This window comes from Paroedura picta, chromosome 3 (assembly GCF_049243985.1).
Source record: "Paroedura picta isolate Pp20150507F chromosome 3, Ppicta_v3.0, whole genome shotgun sequence".
In the NCBI taxonomy this organism is placed as follows: Eukaryota; Metazoa; Chordata; class Lepidosauria; order Squamata; family Gekkonidae; genus Paroedura; species Paroedura picta.
The window spans coordinates 66,365,081-66,383,590 of NC_135371.1; the positions used below are offsets into that span (position 1 = coordinate 66,365,081).

At 46.9% G+C, this 18,510-nt stretch overlaps 1 protein-coding gene across 5 annotated transcripts in view; it reads right to left on the minus strand.

Moving 5' to 3' along the window:
• Positions 1 to 109: 109 nt before the first annotated feature.
• N4BP3 (NEDD4 binding protein 3) overlaps positions 110 to 18,510 on the minus strand; it is a 38,685-nt gene continuing 20,284 nt past the window's right edge. For 2 of the 5 annotated variants that reach the window (XM_077326182.1, XM_077326186.1), the window contains exons 2-5: positions 9,361 to 9,795; positions 7,422 to 7,958; positions 4,345 to 4,602; positions 110 to 2,944 (exon numbers count right to left, since the gene is read on the minus strand). In XM_077326182.1, coding sequence (XP_077182297.1) covers positions 2,375 to 2,944; positions 4,345 to 4,602; positions 7,422 to 7,958; positions 9,361 to 9,765 — 1,770 coding nt within the window. In that variant the 5' untranslated portion in view covers positions 9,766 to 9,795 and the 3' untranslated portion in view covers positions 110 to 2,374. Of the gene's footprint in view, positions 2,945 to 4,344; positions 4,603 to 7,421; positions 7,959 to 9,360; positions 9,796 to 10,055; positions 10,641 to 11,387; positions 11,540 to 11,956; positions 11,976 to 18,510 lie in introns of those variants that run through there. The other 3 variants (XM_077326183.1, XM_077326184.1, XM_077326185.1) reach the window with 3 other exon arrangements.

Here is an 18,510-nt window from a genome sequence, read left to right on the forward strand (position 1 = left end):
CACAGGACTCCTTTCAACCAGAACCCCATATATATCTGAAGAATTGTCACAGCAAGATCATACAACATTTTTTAAAGAGAGCTTTCCAGGATTAATGCACTATATTGGGTTCTGGCAGTCCAAAAACAACATGCTTTAATATATTTGCACTGGGAATGTACAAAAACAGGACTTTAGCTTCACTCCCTCAATTACTGGAACAATGTTCTCCTCTGGGGTGAATAAGGATGGAGATACCATAGCCTTGCAGAAGGCCTCACTAACTTACTGCTCTGTGTATGTGTAAAGTACTGTCAAGTTGCAGCGGACTTATGGCAACCCCAGCAAGGGGATTTCATGGTAAATGAGAAGCAGAGGCAGTTAGCCATTGCCTTCCTCTGTAGAACCTTCCTTGGTGGCCTCCTTTCCAAGTACTAACCCTGGTTAGATTCTGAGAATTGACACAATCAGGCTATACCATGCCAGGTTCCCTCCCAACTTATCACTACCATTCTTAAATTCACTTATTTCACAGGCATGATACATTTCTATACCTTTATACAGCTCACATCTTGATCCTACATGCCAAGGTAGGTGTGCCTAACTGGGATCAGGAGGATAGTTCAACCTCACACTGCCCTTACCAGCAAGAACTTTTGTAAAACTGGGAGAGAAGCTGCAGTTAGAGAAGACCCTGTTAGCTGGCTAGCAGCAGCTGAGTAAGATATGTCTGAATTTGTTTCTCCTTAGCTACTTACAGCAGTCTCCCCTCTTCCATTTTATCCTTACAACAGCCTTGTGAGAGGTTAGGCTGAGGGAGAGTGACTGCCCAAGGTCACCCAGCAAACTTCTGTGGCAGAGTAAGGATCTGAATTGGAGTCTCCCAGCACTCCAACCACTACATCACATTCACCAGGGCAGGGCAGTGGAAGGGATAGGGCTCCCAGCCTGAGGTCCTTACTTTAGCTCCGCAAGGAAGATTTGCTAGCAGCGAGAATGACCTGCTCTGCATTCCAAAAGCTTCCCCCCATCTGTTCTTCCTTTCTTCCTTTCTTTCTTCCTTTCTTCCTTCCTTCCTCTCTATTTTTTGTATAGTAACCCTCTTTGGGTCCCCTTTTGGGATAAAAACAGGATATGAATAACCTTTTCTCGGATTACTGCCACTATAGGATCTTATGGTCACTTTTCTTGTTTTTTTAAGATGCATTGTAAAACCTCCCTTTCAGCACTTCTACCATTTTAACTTCTTGTTATCTACATGACCCCATGTCCTACAGTGCTGGCTGACTTTGCTTGTGAAAACTGCAAGGATTGCAGAATAACTTTAGATTTCATATAATCTTTTGCAAAAATCCATTCTAGAGTGTGAATGAGCAGTGTGCCATGAGCAGAAAGAGAAAGCATCAGTCATGGAACTGGAAGTGTAAGATTTTTATTCAAGGAGTTGCCAGGAAGAACTTCTACTTTATGGCTCATAACTCCAGCTAGAACCTTCAAATCCAGAATTGGGGCACCAAGCAGCAACCAAACGGAAGATGCCCATAACCCCAAATAGTCACTTTCTCATTGCCCACGGAAAAACTAGCCCAAGCACATGGCATTGGCCTAAGGCCTTTGGGGTGGATGAGCCCAAGAGTCTTGGCCTTCATTGATTTTGTTTCATAGACCTATAATGCCAATTGTTGTGCTTGAATTTTTCACATTCTGGAGACAAGCACGCAGAGATATTCTCAGTCATTTACAATACAAGGCACACACAACCAGGTCACATTTGGAGCTTTAAAATTAGGCAAAGTATAAAGACAAACCAGATGGAGAGAAAATAAAATTGTATAGGGCATGCCGAAGCTTACCATGCTGAAGAGGGTTTGCCGTCAATTTTTCCTTCTGTGTACAACAGGCCAACTGGCAAGCTATAAAAAGACAGGGTACTACAACCCTATAAACATTCCTCATTGGTTTTCCCTAATAGGTGTTATCAATGGTGGCTTCAGCCCTCAACAGTCATGGCCATTCCACAAGAACAAATACTCCATCCTGAAAGGTGGTCCCAATGTGACCACAAGAGGGGGCACATTAGGAAAGAATACTGCCCCCAGAAGGCCTAAAAAGGCCAGATGTGATGCTAGGCCTTTATGCTAGGTATGGCAACAATCTGCAAAATCCAAAATGCTAATGGTTACAGAAATGGAGGCCAGTGCCTACGTGTTGTGTGTGTGTAAAGTGCTGTCAAGTTGTAGCTGACTTATAGTGACCACGTAGATCACGAGTAAATTTCTTGGCCAGACTGACAAGCCCCTTAGTTTAACAACTTCCTGTACCAGTTCCTATGGGAACATGATGCAGTGTAGCCTCTTGAACCTTATGAGCACAGGGCCTCTACCATATAGTCTTTTCAGATCTTCGAGGACTCAACTCTCTCAATCCAAGGCGACTCCGAGTTGATACCCCTGGTTTCAGCTTGGAGCTGCCGGAATTCACTGAGCTGCCTCTCCAGGGCCTGATTCCGGTGATACATCTCCATGTAGTTGGCCTGAATCTCCCGCTGATAGCGCAGGACTTTTTCCTTCTCCTGTTGCCAGGTTTTGCGCTCTTGCTCAAAGTTTGCAGCCTGTAGCTGAGCTTGGTGCCTCTCCCGCAGCAGCTCTGCCCATAGCCACTCTGGACCTTCTGCACTTTCCCCCTGCATTCCCCTGCTTTTGGAATCATCCGTTTCACACCCCAAAAAGTCCTGGCATGCTTGTATTGGGGAGTCCTTTGGAGGAAGGGGTGAACCGTGCTCTGGCAAAGCTTGCAAAGAGTCCCCCAGGTGTACCAGTTTTGAATCCTTGACTTGCAGCTCTGTTCGGGCCTCCCGCAGCTGGGACTTCAAGCTGAAGATCTCACCTAGTTTCTGGGTCATCTCTTCCTGGGTATCTCGGATTTGCTGCTTGAGCAATGAAATCTCTGCAGTCTTCTGACAAACCTGCCAAAAGATTACATAGTGAGAATAGGGAACTAGGCTAAAAAGGGAGAACTGATGATCCATTGAAGCAGCAAAAGTTGGAAAGCTGAAATATTTCTGAATACCAGAGTTGTGGCCACACTGGAATCAATTGAACAATAAGAATTCTCAGAAACAAAAAGAAAAGGTTCCGAGGGGGAAATGAACATACTCAAGGAGACTTTGCTATAACTTGATTGAAACCTGGCTGCTTAGCTGGGTAAGTCATGTGCAGCAGTCCTAGTCACTTTCCCAGTTACCTAAGAATGCTATTTAGCTAAAGCTAATCTGCTTCACAAAGACACAAGGGAATTAATTATCACTGGCACCCTGCCTACTTTCTTAGATGGGGGCAGTTTGAACATCAGCAATCCCATGCATAACCTCAGGAACTTTGTTGAGAGGCAGACTATAGTGTCTTGAAGAACTATATGTTTAGGAAAAATCCACATAATACAAAGCAATTATTTCACAGAAAATTCTCAACTTGGTAACTTTCCCCATTAATCTTTATCTTGGGAATCTACAAAAACATACATATGTTTTAAGCATACGAGTTATTTATAACATTCCCACATTGATTTACTACAATTTTTTTTAAAGGCTTCTCAAACTGTATTACATCTTTACACTGCTCCAGCGGAGCGGTATAAATAAAGCGCTAAGCCCTAAAGGGGAGGAGAGTGGGTGGGCCCTGTCCGTGATAAAAACTTGGAGGGGCGAATCAGGAGCCGCGAAGCCACTCCCAGTGGCACTCAAGGGCCAAGTGGCCAATGGGGAGCCGCGCACAACGTGGCTCCCCATTGGCTACTTGGCCCGTCCTTGGAGGAGCGCTCTGGCGAGTCGGCCGTCTCCAGAGTCAGCCGTCCTCGTTTCTGTGCTCCCTGCTCTTCGGCCCCCACTAACAGCCCGTGCGCCAACACTTACCCCAAGACGGGCCTCGCTGCAACCCACCGGCCCCGCGGTGTCAACGCCGCATTCCTCCTCTGCCACCGAGAGCCTGCTCTGCGCCCCTGCTCTGCCGCGCCCTGCCCTACGGCCACAGCTGACGCTTCACCCCCCAACCCCAAACATGCTCATTTTTATAAATGGGCTTTGTTTCTAGTTTGAATAATAATTTTGAACATTCCTGGAATGCAGAAGAGGTCCATTTCCCTAATAATAGGGTAGAATGTCTATGAAAGTGTATTTGGTGTTTCTATGAAACATTTCCAACAATACCTGTTAAGGTATTCTGCATCTCATTGGCTTTGTTTGATTTTGGTTCCCCACCCCCACTCCTCTGTGCTTGTAGAAGGCACCAGCAGCCAGAATCACAAGGGAGAAGGACTAAGTGTGCATGTAGGGGTGCTGCTCCTTTTGCGGATCCTCTTCATCCTCACCTCCCACTTGGTCTCCTCCAGCTTGGGACTGAGACGCTCTGCCTGCTGCTGTCGTTGCCTCAGCTCTTCACACTGACTCTGCTGATGCTCCAGCTCTTCTTGTAATCGCTTTTTTTCCTGCTGTGCCTTATACAGTTGCAGCTGAAGCGCCCGCTGGGTGCGCTGGGCCTGTTGTGTTACTTGCTGCAACTTGGCCACGTACATCTGCTTCAGCTCTTCCAGCTCCTCCATCCACAATCGCTGTTTGTCTTCAAACATCTATGAAAACAAAAAATAAATTATGGAGGAGACATGAAGGTCAGGCTCAAGTGGAGAATCAACAGTGTTAGTGAAAGAGCTCTCCCACACCAAAATGCCCAGTCCTTCCAGGGACGGCAAATCCACTTCTGTCAGGAAAAGGCTGTTGGGTTTACTCTTCTGTGTGCTGAAGGTCCTAGGCTTAATACATGGTATCCTTTAGACAGGACAGGATGTACTATAGCCTGTTTCAGAACAAGGGAGCTACTTATATATTTAACCTGATTATATATGTACTAGAAAGTAAGCCCGCTGTAGAAACAATACAGCGGGTGCTAGTGGGCAGTGTGTGTGGTAGGTGGCCCCTCCGCCTCAGTGTGGGGAGATAAAGGGATGGGTGGATGGATGGATAGGAGGAAGGAAGGAAGAAAGGAAGAGAGAAAGAAAGTAAGCAAGCGAGAGGGAGAGAAGAGAGGCAGAAAGGAGAGAGAGAAATGGAGGGAGGGAGGAAAGTGAAAGGGGTGAGGGCACGGGGAAGGAGGGGGGGTGAAGGGCCTGCTGGGTGGGTGAGGGGGGAATCGGGGGGAAGAGTTTGAGGTAGAGATGGGTGGGTGTTTGGGGGGGAAGGGGCGGTGGAGTGTGGGGGAGAGAAAGAGAGAGAGAGAGAGACAGAAGGGGGAGAGAGAGGGAAATGGGAAAGGTGAGAGGACGTGGCAGGGGGGTAGGAGGGGGTAGGAGGGGGAGAGGTGAAGAGGCTGTTGGGGGGTGCCCCACACCTGCCTCCTGGGCTGTCCCCCCCCCCGCCAGGCTCCCGGCCGTGTCCAGAACTTCTGGGGTGGCAAAGGGGCAGCCCCACTGTGGCTGCACCGCGGTAGGGCTGTCCCTTTGCTGCCCCGAAGCTTGGCGGGCCCAGCAACTTCCCTGCCGGTTCTGGAGCTTGCCCCTTTGCCGGGCCGAAGCTCAAGGGGCCGCCTGGGCCGCCGCCTACCTTGCTTGTTCACAGGGTAACGGCGGCGGTGGGGCAAGGAGGGCGGGTCGGGAGGCGCCTTGCGCCTGCCAATTCATCAGTCAGGGGCCAAGGGGCTTTGCGCCTGGCAATTGGGCCCTCCGGTTGTCAGTCCCGGGGGGAAGGGGCCAATGGCTGCCCTTCCCCATCCCAGACAGGGCCCGCCCCAAGGGCCCTTAGGGAATTAATACCGCTCCCGTGGAGCAGTTACAGATGATAGATGTCTGCATGCCTGTTTAAAATGGAAAAGGAGCAGCTTTCTAATATTCATGTGAAGTTACTGCCCAGTTGTTCACGGGTAGAGAAATAAAACACTGGCTGAGATCACTGCAGGGTGAAGAAAAATCAGAACTGTCAAATTAAACTCAGGACCATAGTTCATATCTACAGGGATGTCATGGTCTGCCAGTGGTCCTTTGACAGGGAGAAGGCACACACTGGTGGCAGCAATAGCTCAGTTTGTATTCTTAGACTATAACCTGTACCATTCTTTCCTTCACCTGATTATACTTCTCATATCAGCAAAAAAGGGGCGCTTTTAAAACAAAACAGAAAGGGTGATAAAGCATCATTAGCCAGTCTTATGTAAGCGTTAGCAATTTGAACTAGGACCCAGGAGAGCCATGTTCAGACATCCACAATGAAATTCATTTGGTAAGCTTGAGCTCATCACCCCTCTCAGTCTCACCTACCTCGCATGAGAGGGAGAACCGTATATGCCGTCCTGGGTTCCTTGGAAGGAGCAAAATAAACACTGACAAATACATGGGTAAGTTGAACGAACTCAGGAAATATGAATGACCACACAGCCTGCTGTGGTGTTGTGGTTAAGGGAGGCGATCTCTAATCTGGAGAGCTGGGTTGGATTCCCCACTCCTCCACATGCAGCCTTGAACTAGTGACCTTGGACTAGTAATAGTTTTGTCAGAGCTCTCTCAGCCCCATCTACCTCACAAGGGTGTCTGTTGTGGGGAGAGGAAGGGAAAGTGATTGCAAGCCACTTTGAGACTCTTTCAAATAGTAAAAAGGGTATAAAAACCAACTCCTTTTTTCACTAGGCAATTAAGCTGAAATACTTTTCAAAATGCCATTCTTTGTGGCCACACAAATCACATATAGAGGTGTAGTGTGGGTAGAACAAATAGTAAGCATCTGTGAGCTGGTACCAAGTAGTAAACCTGTTCGGAAGGTTATTTTACAAGCTGACCTTCCCTCATAAACAGTACAGCATACATTAATACAAAGTGCAATATGGCCCTGCAAAACACCATCGATACAACACACACTGCTCTTCCCTCTCACACACAGGCGACTATAAAACTACTCAGGGGAGTCACAGACATCTTCTCTTATGGCAATGCATTCCAAGGTCTGCATTGTGGATTACATACCACAAGAAACTGAAAGTGGGTTTAGGGATTAGGCCAGAAGCAGTTGTTCAGGGTGGGAGTGGGACAGAAAACAGACTAAGCCCACAAGTATTTTTACTAAAAATGTTTCCTGGAGTAGAAGGCAGACATGAAGGAGGAGCCTGCCAACATTTCTACTAACCCACCTGCCCACACATGTCCATGTCAGTAATTTGTGGCACATTAAAAGCCTGAAAAGAAAAGAAGAACTCTTCCAAATCCACAAAGCTTCCCAGCTTGGTTGTCTTGGGGCAATTCTTGAAACACAAGTAGCCAGACAAGTGGTTATTTAGAAGCCTTGGTGAAGGGCAACATGGATGAAAGTGATGAAAATTAGGGATGGAGAGTTTTCGAAACGGAGGATAAAGCAGAGGCAAAAATGATAAACAGGTGCTCAGTGATGGCCATGTGGGAATTTTACTCACCTGTGCAAAGGGGTCATCATTCACATTTAAGTTCCTTGTAAGCTGGCGGAGTTCCAGGCCCTTCTCACTCAGTCGGTCCTCAAGCTGCTTTACTACATCTTCCAGAGAGTATGTGGGCTCATAAGGAGGAGGTGGTTCCCCTGAACTCTGCAGCCGGCTCAAGCTCTTACAGGATAATGGTGCTTTCTCTACAGCCAAAGCATCCCGTGGCCCTCGTGAAGCCCTGTCTAAGGAACCACCAATGTGATTGATGTGGCCTACAGAAGCACTAAACTGGCTTGGGGCTGGTTTGAAGCGAGTGTTGTATGTAGGAAAGCTTTGGATGGAGTTGGAGCCCTCGTCCAGGCTGATGGTGTGCAGCAAATGGCTGCGTAGTGGGCCACGTTGTGAGGAATTGCCTGTGCTGCTCTGGGTCAAGAGTGTATGCAGACTCCCATTGCTCTTTGACAGCTTCTGTCCTTTTGATGATGACAGTCCCTGCATGGACAACAAGTTCTTCCCAGACATGACCTTGAAGGCTGATGGCCTGATTCGACACTGGAAAACACAAAAGCCATTAGCAAATGTCTCACTCTAGTGACGCTTAGCAGAGCAAGAAAGGGAGGAATCAAAATGTTCCAGAGATGGCTGGGGCCTTACGGGCCATCTACTCGATTCCTGTTCAAAGCAGAAATTTTTATGCCAAGTCTTCCTGACAGATGGGTATCCATCATTTGCTTGAAAGGCTTTCATTGGAGGAGAGCCCACTATCATTATCAAATTATCCTTACCATTAGGAATTTTCTTCTAATGGTCAACTGAAATCCAGCCTAATCTTGTCCTCTGGAGCAGCAAAGGATGCATTTTTGTGCTCTTCCATGTAACTGTCCTTCAGATCAACATGTTCCTGCCATAGACTGTAAAGTTGGCCTACTCATCCCATGTCTGTTAACCACCTCCCTGCCCCCCCCCCAAAAAACCCTTATATCAACCTCTTTCAGCTGTTAACTTGCTAAAGCTGGGACCGCCACCTCCTCTGACATGGGAGACTAAACAGGGCTGTAAGCTCAATTCCATCCTCTGAAGCAATTTACCAGGAATGATCCCATCTATAGAGTGAAGATGCAGGAGGGCAACCTCAACAGGAAAAGAGAAAACATCCCAAAGGAAATAGTTTCTCTCATGTTAGAAGGGACAGAAGCTGTGCATTGTGCGCTTGTGACAATTTTAAAACCACTACTTCCTGCTGCTTAATCAGCAGCACCATGACAAGTCTCTATTTCAGTGCCAGAGAGGTTGTTGGCCAGCTCACACAGAGCCCTCAACTCTCAGGCACACTGCACTGAGACTATTTCCTCCAGGCTTACTCAAGAAGCAGTGTGATACACATACTAAACACAGCATAGTGGAATCACACACTGCTTCTGAGTCTGCCAGTCAGTCCTCAGTACTGAAATAGAGAAACACCCCTAAGGTCCACTGTGGTAATGCAGATGGCTCTTGGACAGCTCTCCTGTCAGCACTGGGAAGGTCAAGCTACAACTAGCTTCAACGTGGCAGTTTGTACACAGCTATTAATTCAAATGATGCTTGCTGGAGCAGGAGCATGTGAAGGTCTACCTTTGGGCTGGTACAAGTACCCAGGGGCTATGGCTGTGGGGACAGATATGCTGCACAGCAGCCATAAGCTAGTTAATTTTTTCTTTATTTTTTCCCACTGCTTAAATGTAATTCTAGGACATAGGGCTGCCTCTGCACATCATACACAACTGGATTTTCTGTGAAGCTAGAGGCTTTCTGCATTAACAAGACATAAGCTCAGAAATACTATACAATTACTACATATAGATACAGAACAGATCAATGGGAAATTGGTGAAAATACACCTTGTCCATATTTCTTATCACTCTTTCAAGAGATGCTCCCTTCCTTACTATTTCCATACCACCATCTCCCTCACCTTATCAAAACGTCCACGTTCAGGCAGAGAGCTCTTGGAAAAATCTGCTCCACGTTGATTGTCTCGGAAATACCGCTCAGGAGATTGATTCTCCCGATCGCTCTCATAATCTCGCTTAAACCCTCCAACAGATGACTGGTGCTTCTTCTCAGCCCGAGTGTCTCTCTTTCCTCCATGTAAGTAGCCAAAGACTTCACGCTGTGACATGCCTTTTCGGAGCAACCCATCTGGCTGACGCATTCCTCGCAGACTTCCTAGTGTAGCTGGTGAGAAATCTTGCTTCTCCACAAGGCTGCCCACACTGCCCATGTTGAAGTCGTTGTCAGGTTCAGAGTCCAGAGAATAAGGTTCAGAGAGACAACTGATAGGGTCACAGGTCACATGAGAGGCCTGTGCTGTTGCCATGGAGATTCAGAGACAAGTGGAATCCCAATGCTGTCAAAAGAAATCAAATACAAATTCACAAAAAAGTTATTTATTTTTTCCCACTACCCCCTGAGGAGATCTGGCTAAAAATCTTTCCAAGTCACTTTCTGGCAGTGAAATGCAGCTCTCCTCAACTTCAAATAATGACAGCTGAGATCACCAACATAAGAGCACTATTATTATAACATGTGAATGCTAACATGGGGCCTTGCTTCTGAATCTCCCTCACCATTTTTGCCACCCAGCCGCAGCAGAATCCTAGTGCTCACCCAGCAAAAGCCACTTCCAGCAGAGAGCTGTAATACACCCTGTCCTCCTCTCCAAAAAGACCAAATTAAGTTGCTCGTTTCCCATGACCAGCTGATTCCTATATCCATCTCCTCCCCCTGCTTCAGGCAACTAGGCAAGAAACCAAAAGAAATGCATAATAAGAGGTGAAAAAGGAGTTTAGCAGCTTCCAGACTAGCATTACTTGAACAACTACTGTTTCCTCTCTATTCAAATCTCACAAAGGTCATTTCCTTGTCTTCAATCCCAAAACATCTCTAAGGCTGCCCTAGATAGGGAGACAAACTTTCTGTTCCTTGATAAGGACCCCAATGATGGGTGATGACAATCACCAGCAACCTTTCCTACTGTGCTAGGGTTCTTGCAGATACTCATATATGGCATTGCTGTCTATTGTGGCTGCACTGGTGGGCAGAAGAATTGGGCCTGACATTGGTAGTTGTACTCCAACAAGTAATGAAGCTCCTATCCAGGATTCAGACTTGGTTTTCTACTTTATTTATTTATTTGTTTATTTTCTGATTATTTATATACTGCCCTTCTCAAACTGGCTGTCTCAGGGTGGTATATTTATAGAATAAAATACACACTTATCATAAAAACCAGTTCAAATTATAAAAATAAATATTTGCCTACTGCCAGTTATTTAATATTTGTAGTTCACCTAATTAGCAGGGAACCAAGCTGGTGGAGTCAGGATGAAAGGGGAGATGAGAAGAGGGAGGACTGGTAAGTGTTAGCCTCAACCATAGGCCCAGTGGTAAGGTGTCATTTGCGGAATTTAGGAAGCTCCATCAGGGCCCTGATGTTCTCAGGGAGCTCATTCCACCAAGCAGAAGTCAGGGCCAAGAAAGCCCTGGCTCTTGTTGAGGCCAAACATATTTATTTAGAGCCAGGGATCTTCAGTTGGTCGGTCCTCTCTGAGGAGCATATTCAGAAAGGTGGTCCCTCAGATATGCAGGGCCTGGACCACATAAGACCTTGAAACGGATCTGGCACTCGACTGCCTCGGTTTGGTCTTATATGGGCTCTCCATGGTGTTTGAGTGAGAACAGCTGCATTTTGCACCAGCTGTAATTTCCAGAGCAGGGTCAAGGGTAGGCCAGCATAGAGCAAGTTTTAGATATTAAGTCTGGAGGTGACCATCATGTTGATCACAGTGGCCAAGTGTTCCAGGGCAAGATAAGGTGCAAGTAGTCTCGCTTGGTGTAGATGGGAAAACACCAGCTGTGCTACCTTCGTGACCTGAGCCTCCATTGTTAAAGGAGGCATTGAAGGTTGCTCTCAACTTTCTGGCTGATTGTGCAACTTACATCTTTGAAGAGTTCAGTTTAAGGTGTCTTGCTTTGAGCCATTCCATCATCATATGCAAACACTGGACCAATGTACTCAAAGGGCATCTGGGTGACCGCCCATCAAGAGACAGAATATGTTGATGACATCCAAGGTCAAAGCTTCAGACTAGCTGGATGGGAGGGCACATGAAGATGTTAATGTCAGGGAGAAGATTGCACCCTGTGGAACTCCATAAGGGAGTTGGCAGAGGTGAGCTTGGTTCGCTCAGACTCTCTGACCGCAGCCGTTGAGAAACAAAGGGCAGTTCCTCATATCTCCACATCAACAAGGCAGAAAGCAAGAAGCTCATGGTCTTCCACATCAAACTATGTGGTGAGATCAAGCAACACCAGTGACACTGACCTGCCTCAGTCCAGCTGTCTTGTAAGAATGACAGTGCCATTACAGTCTGATTAAACAACAGCAATTTATTTTAGCTACAACCCAATTAAGTAGCTAGTTAGCAGACTGAAAAGAAGACAAAAGCATCCAGGTTATGATTTCTTTTTCATATCAGCTCCACTGATCTGAGTACAAAATCTCTTACCATTTACAGAATTTCCTTCTTTTTTCCAAGATAATTCCTCAAGCTGTTCATCTGGGGAAATGACGTGTTTTTGCTATGACATAATTATTCCAGAATACTTCCAGAAATTATGAATTCAGTTGTACTCTGGCCTCCATCACATAGCATGGACATACAAGATGCCATGTAAACTTATGATTATAGACCACACTTTCTCTGTATTCACTGAAACAACGTCTACTGCCCTGAATGGGACAGGATAAATTTGTGACCTCCACAGCTCAGAATGATTGCCAGCCTCCTAGGATTTCCAGGATGGGCGCCAGACAAATACTAGATCCAAATGCCAATAAAACAAACAGAGCAAGCAGTATGAATTGCTGTTTGGCTTCAGCCTCCCCCCTTTGCTATGTCATAAATCTGGTCACCAATTTTGTGGAGCTTGTGAGCATTTATAGAAGTTTAAAGAAGGGTTCTATCTCCAAATGGCTGCCATGGAGTTCCAAGTAGTAGGTGCTAAGTGGGTAAGCTTAAATTGTCATATGGGGCCAAGAAAACATTCTGGTAATGATATTGTCTGCCCAATCTTACCAATGTTTTCACTTCTTATAGCAGGAGTTCCTCCCTTGCTCTTTTCTGCTACTACTGTAGCTGTTCAAGCAAATACATACCCTTAACAAAGGAATCAAGCTGTGAATTCCAGTGACCGTTACCTTTTAAGCTGCAACTGCAGCCTAAACGTCATGGGAAGTAGCTGGAAAAGAAAAAGAGGGAAGGAAGGTACATGGAAGGTGACAAAGGAAGAGTAGAAAAAGAGGGAATGTGAATGGTGCAAATGAGAACACAGAGACAAATGGAATTTGAAATATGTTAAGATTACGGAATATGTTAAGATTATGGAAAGGGTCAGGAAGCAGGACAATATTTATTTATTTATTTATTTATTTATTTATTTATTTATTTAATTTTGATTTCTATACCGCCAATATGGGTGTCACATTGGGGGCTGCTACCATAAGGGATAACTGGCCACTTTTGTTGTTGTTAGGTGCGCAGTCATGTCCAACCCATCGCAACCCCATGGACAATGATCCTCCAGGCCTTCCTGTCCTCTACCATTCCCCAGAGTCCATTTAAGTTCACACCGACTGCTTCAGTGACTCCATCCAGCCACCTCATTCTCTGTCATCCCCTTCTTCTTTTGCCCTCGATCGCTCCCAGCATTAGGCTCTTCTCCAGGGAGTCCTTCCTTCTCATGAGTTGTCAAAAGTATTTGAGTTTCATCTTCAGGATCTGGCCTTCTAAGGAGCAGTCAGGGCTGATCTCCTCTAGGACTGACCGGTTTGTTCGCCCTGCAGTCCAAGGGACTCGCAAGAGTCTTCTCCAGCACGAGAGTTCAAAAGCCTCAATTCTTTGATGCTCAGCCTTCCTTATGGTCCAACTTTCACAGCCATACATTGCAACTGGGAATACCATAGCCTTGACTAGACGCACTTTTGTTGGCAGGGTGATGTCTCTGCTTTTTTGGATGCTGTCTAGATTTGCCATAGCTTTCCTCCCTAGGAGCAAGCGTCTTTTAATTTCTTTGCTGCAGTCCCCATCTGCAGTGATCTTGGAGCCCAGGAAAATAAAATCTGTCACTATCTCCATTTCTTCCCCGTCTATTTGCCATGAATTGAGAGGGCCGGATGCCATGATCTTTGTTTTCTTGATGTTGAGTTTCAAGCAAACCTTTGCACTCTCCTCCTTCACCCACATCAAGAGGCTCTTTAGTTCCTCTTCGCTTTCTGCCATTAAACTGGCCACTATGCCTCTTGTAGTAAATGCTTAACTGCTTGGTGAGGGGAAGCAGTCTAGGTAAGAACTAAAATATGTTTCCAGGCATCATTCTGATGAAGCACAGTTTCCCTTCAGTAAGTAATATTCTAGGCAAGTGAACTGGAAACAGATGCTAACAACACATGAAAGGGACACAGACAGCTGATCTGTAGGAAACAGGAAAGGATCATTGAGATGCAAGACGACTGCACATTTCCTGTGCAGGTGTGAAAGTTAGCAATACTCAGCACTGCTAGGAGGGAGCTGTAAGCTGCTGTTTCCAGGTGAAAGACAGAAATGCCACAGCTCTTTGGAGAACAAATTATATATATTTAGTGTTGAGCATGAAGAGCCCAGGACACAGGGTCTAGCACCATATTGCTTTCGGGACGTAAATCAGTAGGGTGTAAAATCAACTTGCAGCATCAATAGTGTTAAGTGGCAAGAGGTTCCCCACTACAGACAGCAGCTAATTCACACAAAAAGCACCTTGAGAGATGTTTTTACTCAAGATGATAAAAAATTAATTTCAGTGTTACAAAATGGGAATCTCTATTTTTACCAGATGAGGGCTCATTTTCTGAATGGTGCTAAGCAGAAAGAATACTAATTGCTGTCACTGCTGAACATTTTCAAAATCTCTACTTTAAAGGAGCTTGAAGCCATATGCTCTGGCCTTGCAAGACGGTGGGTTTGAACTGCATAAAGTTTCCACAGGCATAAGGACATCTGCCCACAAAGCATGACTTTTTCAGTTCTTTCCTCCCACAGCAGCCTGAAATGTCCCCTGAAATCTTGCTTTTGAGGGAGAAGAGACCCCCAAAGATTTCAAGGGGCACTTTGGGCTGCAATAGGAAGCAGGAGTCACAAAAGTCATGACCTGCGGGTGGAAGTCCTTATGCCTGCAGAAACAGTGCATAAGCTAAGGTTTGTACAGAGCAATTAATTATTAGTTAACTAATTAGCCCACAGCTTTTGGTCAGGACAATGCCGTAAGACAAAACCAGACAATGATAAAGAGCTTTGCCAAAACACACACACACACACACACATTTAAAAAGTCAGTTGTGATGCTGGGAACAGAAGCCAAAACTCTACATTCCATACTACAGAAGCCAGTAATACTGTTCCAGTCATGTCCCCAAAGGGGAAGGTTACCATGGCAGCAGTCCTCCACGCATCTTAACTGTTCCCACACATGGTGACTGTCTTCAGAGTTTAAATATGTGAACGTGTACAGCACCAGGCTGATTAAAGAATAAAATAGTCTCTATTCAGAAGAGAAGCTACTTTGTAGAGAAATGAGAGTGAGAGACGCAGACCTAACTAACAGTCATCTGCAGTCATTCTTCTGTTCAACTGCTGTTCTGGAGGCAAGCAGGAAGGAAGTATGCTCAATGGAGCAGAAAGCCCTCAGTGAGCCAATAAAGACACTGGAGGAGATAATTTTAAAATGATCTGCAAGTTCCTATTCTAACTATATTCTAACTATGTTAAATACACATCTCCTCCAATGCCCTCTGCAGGACATTGCAGGACACTCTTAATATTCGACTCAATTATGTATATTCCAACAATAAAATAGTCTGTACCACTTAGGCCCATGGCAGATAGCCAGCCCATATTTAGTAGATGTTACCAGAGAATAAGAGCTATTCTTTTTTGCTCCACATAGGTGGATCTTCAGCCCATGGGGTAAGGATGGTAGAAAAAGATAGATTCTGTCCCAGTAGACGCAGTGTCAGGTTAGGATGAGGTATTTCACTATGTCCTAGGGGAGCTCGTGACCCAGATTCCTACACACTGCCAAGCTCTGCTGGCTTGACTTCTAACACTGTCTATGATTGTAATGCAAATAAACTATGATGGAAATTATTATCTTTCAATTGCTGCCACACATACATTTATTGAGAAAGTCAACTCTGGCCCTGTACTGTGTCCTTGCCCGTCAAAGGATCCAAGTAACTTTTCTCAACAGCCAATCTTGTAAAGCCTTCAGAAAAATGAAAGGATGGGGTGGGGGGGCGGTCCATGTTTTGCTTACAGCTGACAGCTCAGAATTAACTGTGTGGAGGTGAAGACAGCTGAAAATAGGATCTTTTTTATGGCTGGACTGTGGTTTCCTGTTCAGCACATGTCCGAGCAGTGACACACTGTATGCAAATCCATTGCTTTCTAGTCCTACTAGCATAAAAGCCTGCCCCACCAGATTGCCATCTCTTTCTCTAGTCTTTTTTGTCTTTAATTTGCTCTATGCAGATATATCTTTTGCTTTTTTTATATCTGGTCTTTGTCAACTTGCGGCAACCCCATAGGGTTTTCAAGGTGAGAAACAGTCTCAGGTGTTTTTTCCATTGCCTTCCTCTGTACAATGATCCTGGATTTCCCCTATCAAAATACTAACCAAGGCTGACCCTGCTTAGCTTCTGAGATCGATCGATCAATCAATCAATCAATCAATCAATCAATCAATCAATCAATCAATCAATCAATCAATCAATCAATCAATCAATCAATCAATCAATCAATATAATGAGATTGGGAGTAGCCCAGGCTATCCAGGTCAAGGTGAAGGATATGCCTAATTATATATATAACTAGAAATAAAGCCCATTTGTAAAAATGGGCAAGGGAGTAGAGGGTCGGGGAGGGCGGCCGGCAGTGCTAGGGAGGGGTGGGTGGAGGGCGCTGGGAGGGGACGGGCCGGCGGCAGGCAGGTGTGCGCGTACGGGCGCTTGGGGTTTGCAGGGGGGGATCCATACCTGCTGTGGCAGCACGGCGAGTCGTGCAGCTTGCCGGGGGTGTTGGGGGTGCGGCGCAGCAACGGGGAGAGGGGAAACGCATGTGCGGCAGGGCGCGCAGGCGTGGTGGAGGGGGGTGGGGCAGTCCTGGGGCAGGGGGCTGGGCAGGGGAATCCGCGCATGCCTGGCTCAGTCTAGGGCCGTGGCCGTGGCTGGCAGCCCGTGCGGCCTAGCCGCAGTGCCAGAGGGATGTCCGAGAAGGGACGGCACAGGAGAGGAGAAGGGAAAGGTAAGGAGGCGCGGGGTGAGCGGTGATCAGCGACCAGCGGGGTAAAGGGAGGGTTGGGATGAGGTTGGGAAGGGCGAGAACGGTTGCGGAGCGGGATAGGTAATGTGTCGGTCGGTGTCTGGCGGCATGGCGGGAAGGGGTCTGAGGGCGAGGGGGGGTTGATTGTTCTATGCGTGTGTGTGTGTGTAAGTTTGTGTAGTGGACGGAGCGGTGGCTATGCGGGAAGGGGCCTTGGGGGCGAGGGAGAGTAGTCCCGAAGGGCTGTGTGTGTGTGCGTGTAGTGTAGGAAGCGGCAGCATGGTGGGAAGGGGTCTGTGGGGCGAGGGAGGTAGTAGGGATTGTGATGGAGCATTTTGGGGGGGCGGGAAAGGAGGAGCGGATTAAAGATAATATCACATTCTTTAGGATGTCTTTGTGGTATTTGTATATCTATTTTAAACTAACATTATACATTTATCCCTAAAGACAGAGACTTCAGTTTCCATTATTTCACTTTGCCTATGGGCCATGCTAAACATCCATACAGAATTATAATACAAATACATATGTTCTCTGCCTACTACCAAAAGTTGTTGTGGGGGATAAAGTGAGAGAGAGAAGAAAGTTGTATGTTGCCTTTAGCTCCTTGCAAAATGGACAGAATTTGAAAAATTATAGATAGAAAGCACCTTGTGGTGGGAGAAAACACTCAGTTTAACAAGCAGTTCAGCTCCTGTGTGGAAAAGTCTGACACCGATACAATTGTGGCAGAATTAGAATTGGGTAGATCAGTGGTCCCCAACCTTTCTGAGGCTGGGGACCGGCAGGGCATCGGGCCGCTCATCGGGCCACGCCCGTGCATTGCACATGCGTGCATGCACCATGCGCTTGCGCAATGCGCAGGCGCGGCCCGCACGGGCGCGGCCCGGCCCTGATTCCCTCTCCCCGCCCTCCTGCAGTAAGAAGCTTCCCAGGCCGCAAGCTTGCGGCCTGGGAAGTTTTTTACTGCGGGGGGGCGGGGAGAGGGAGCCGCGGCCCGGTGCCATGGCCTTCGTGGCCCGGCACCGGGCCGTGGCCCGCAAGTTGGGGACCACTGGGGTAGATGACAGAGAAAGGAACGTACAAAAAAAGAAACTGATATAGAATATGCATTGCATGACAAGTTTGCCACAGCATTAGTTTTCATAAGCTCAAGCTTGGGGAAAAGAATTGCTTATGGTCTTTCCTTTCTCATAACATGAAAACAAATGACCTTTAAGGGAAACCTAGTTAATTTCAACATAATTAAAGGAAACTCTCTTCCACATTCCCTTTAACTGATCTACAGACATCTCTGCCATAGGTCATATTTGGTGAGTAGTAATCAAGCCTGCTGTACTCACAATACAGCGGGCGCTAGATAACTATCTCGCGGCCGGCAAGTCGGCAGGCCGCTGGCACGCGGGACATGGCGGCCTGACGCGTGGGAGGCACTTTGCGCCTCCCAATGCGTCAGGCCGCCAGCAAGGGAGCAACTGCGAGCTGCGCTGTGAGCGGCTCGCAATTTCTCCCTTGGCGGTGGGGCGGGAATCGGAGAGGCCAATCGGCAGACGCTTTGCACCTGCCGATTGGCCCCGCCAATGGTCTGTCCAGAGAAAGGGGCCAATCGGCACCCTTCCTCATCCCGGACAGAGCCCGCCCTAACTCCTCCCCCTAAGCCCTTACGGCTTTATTTAGTCCGCGGCGCCGCAGGCGGGTTTTAAGATTAA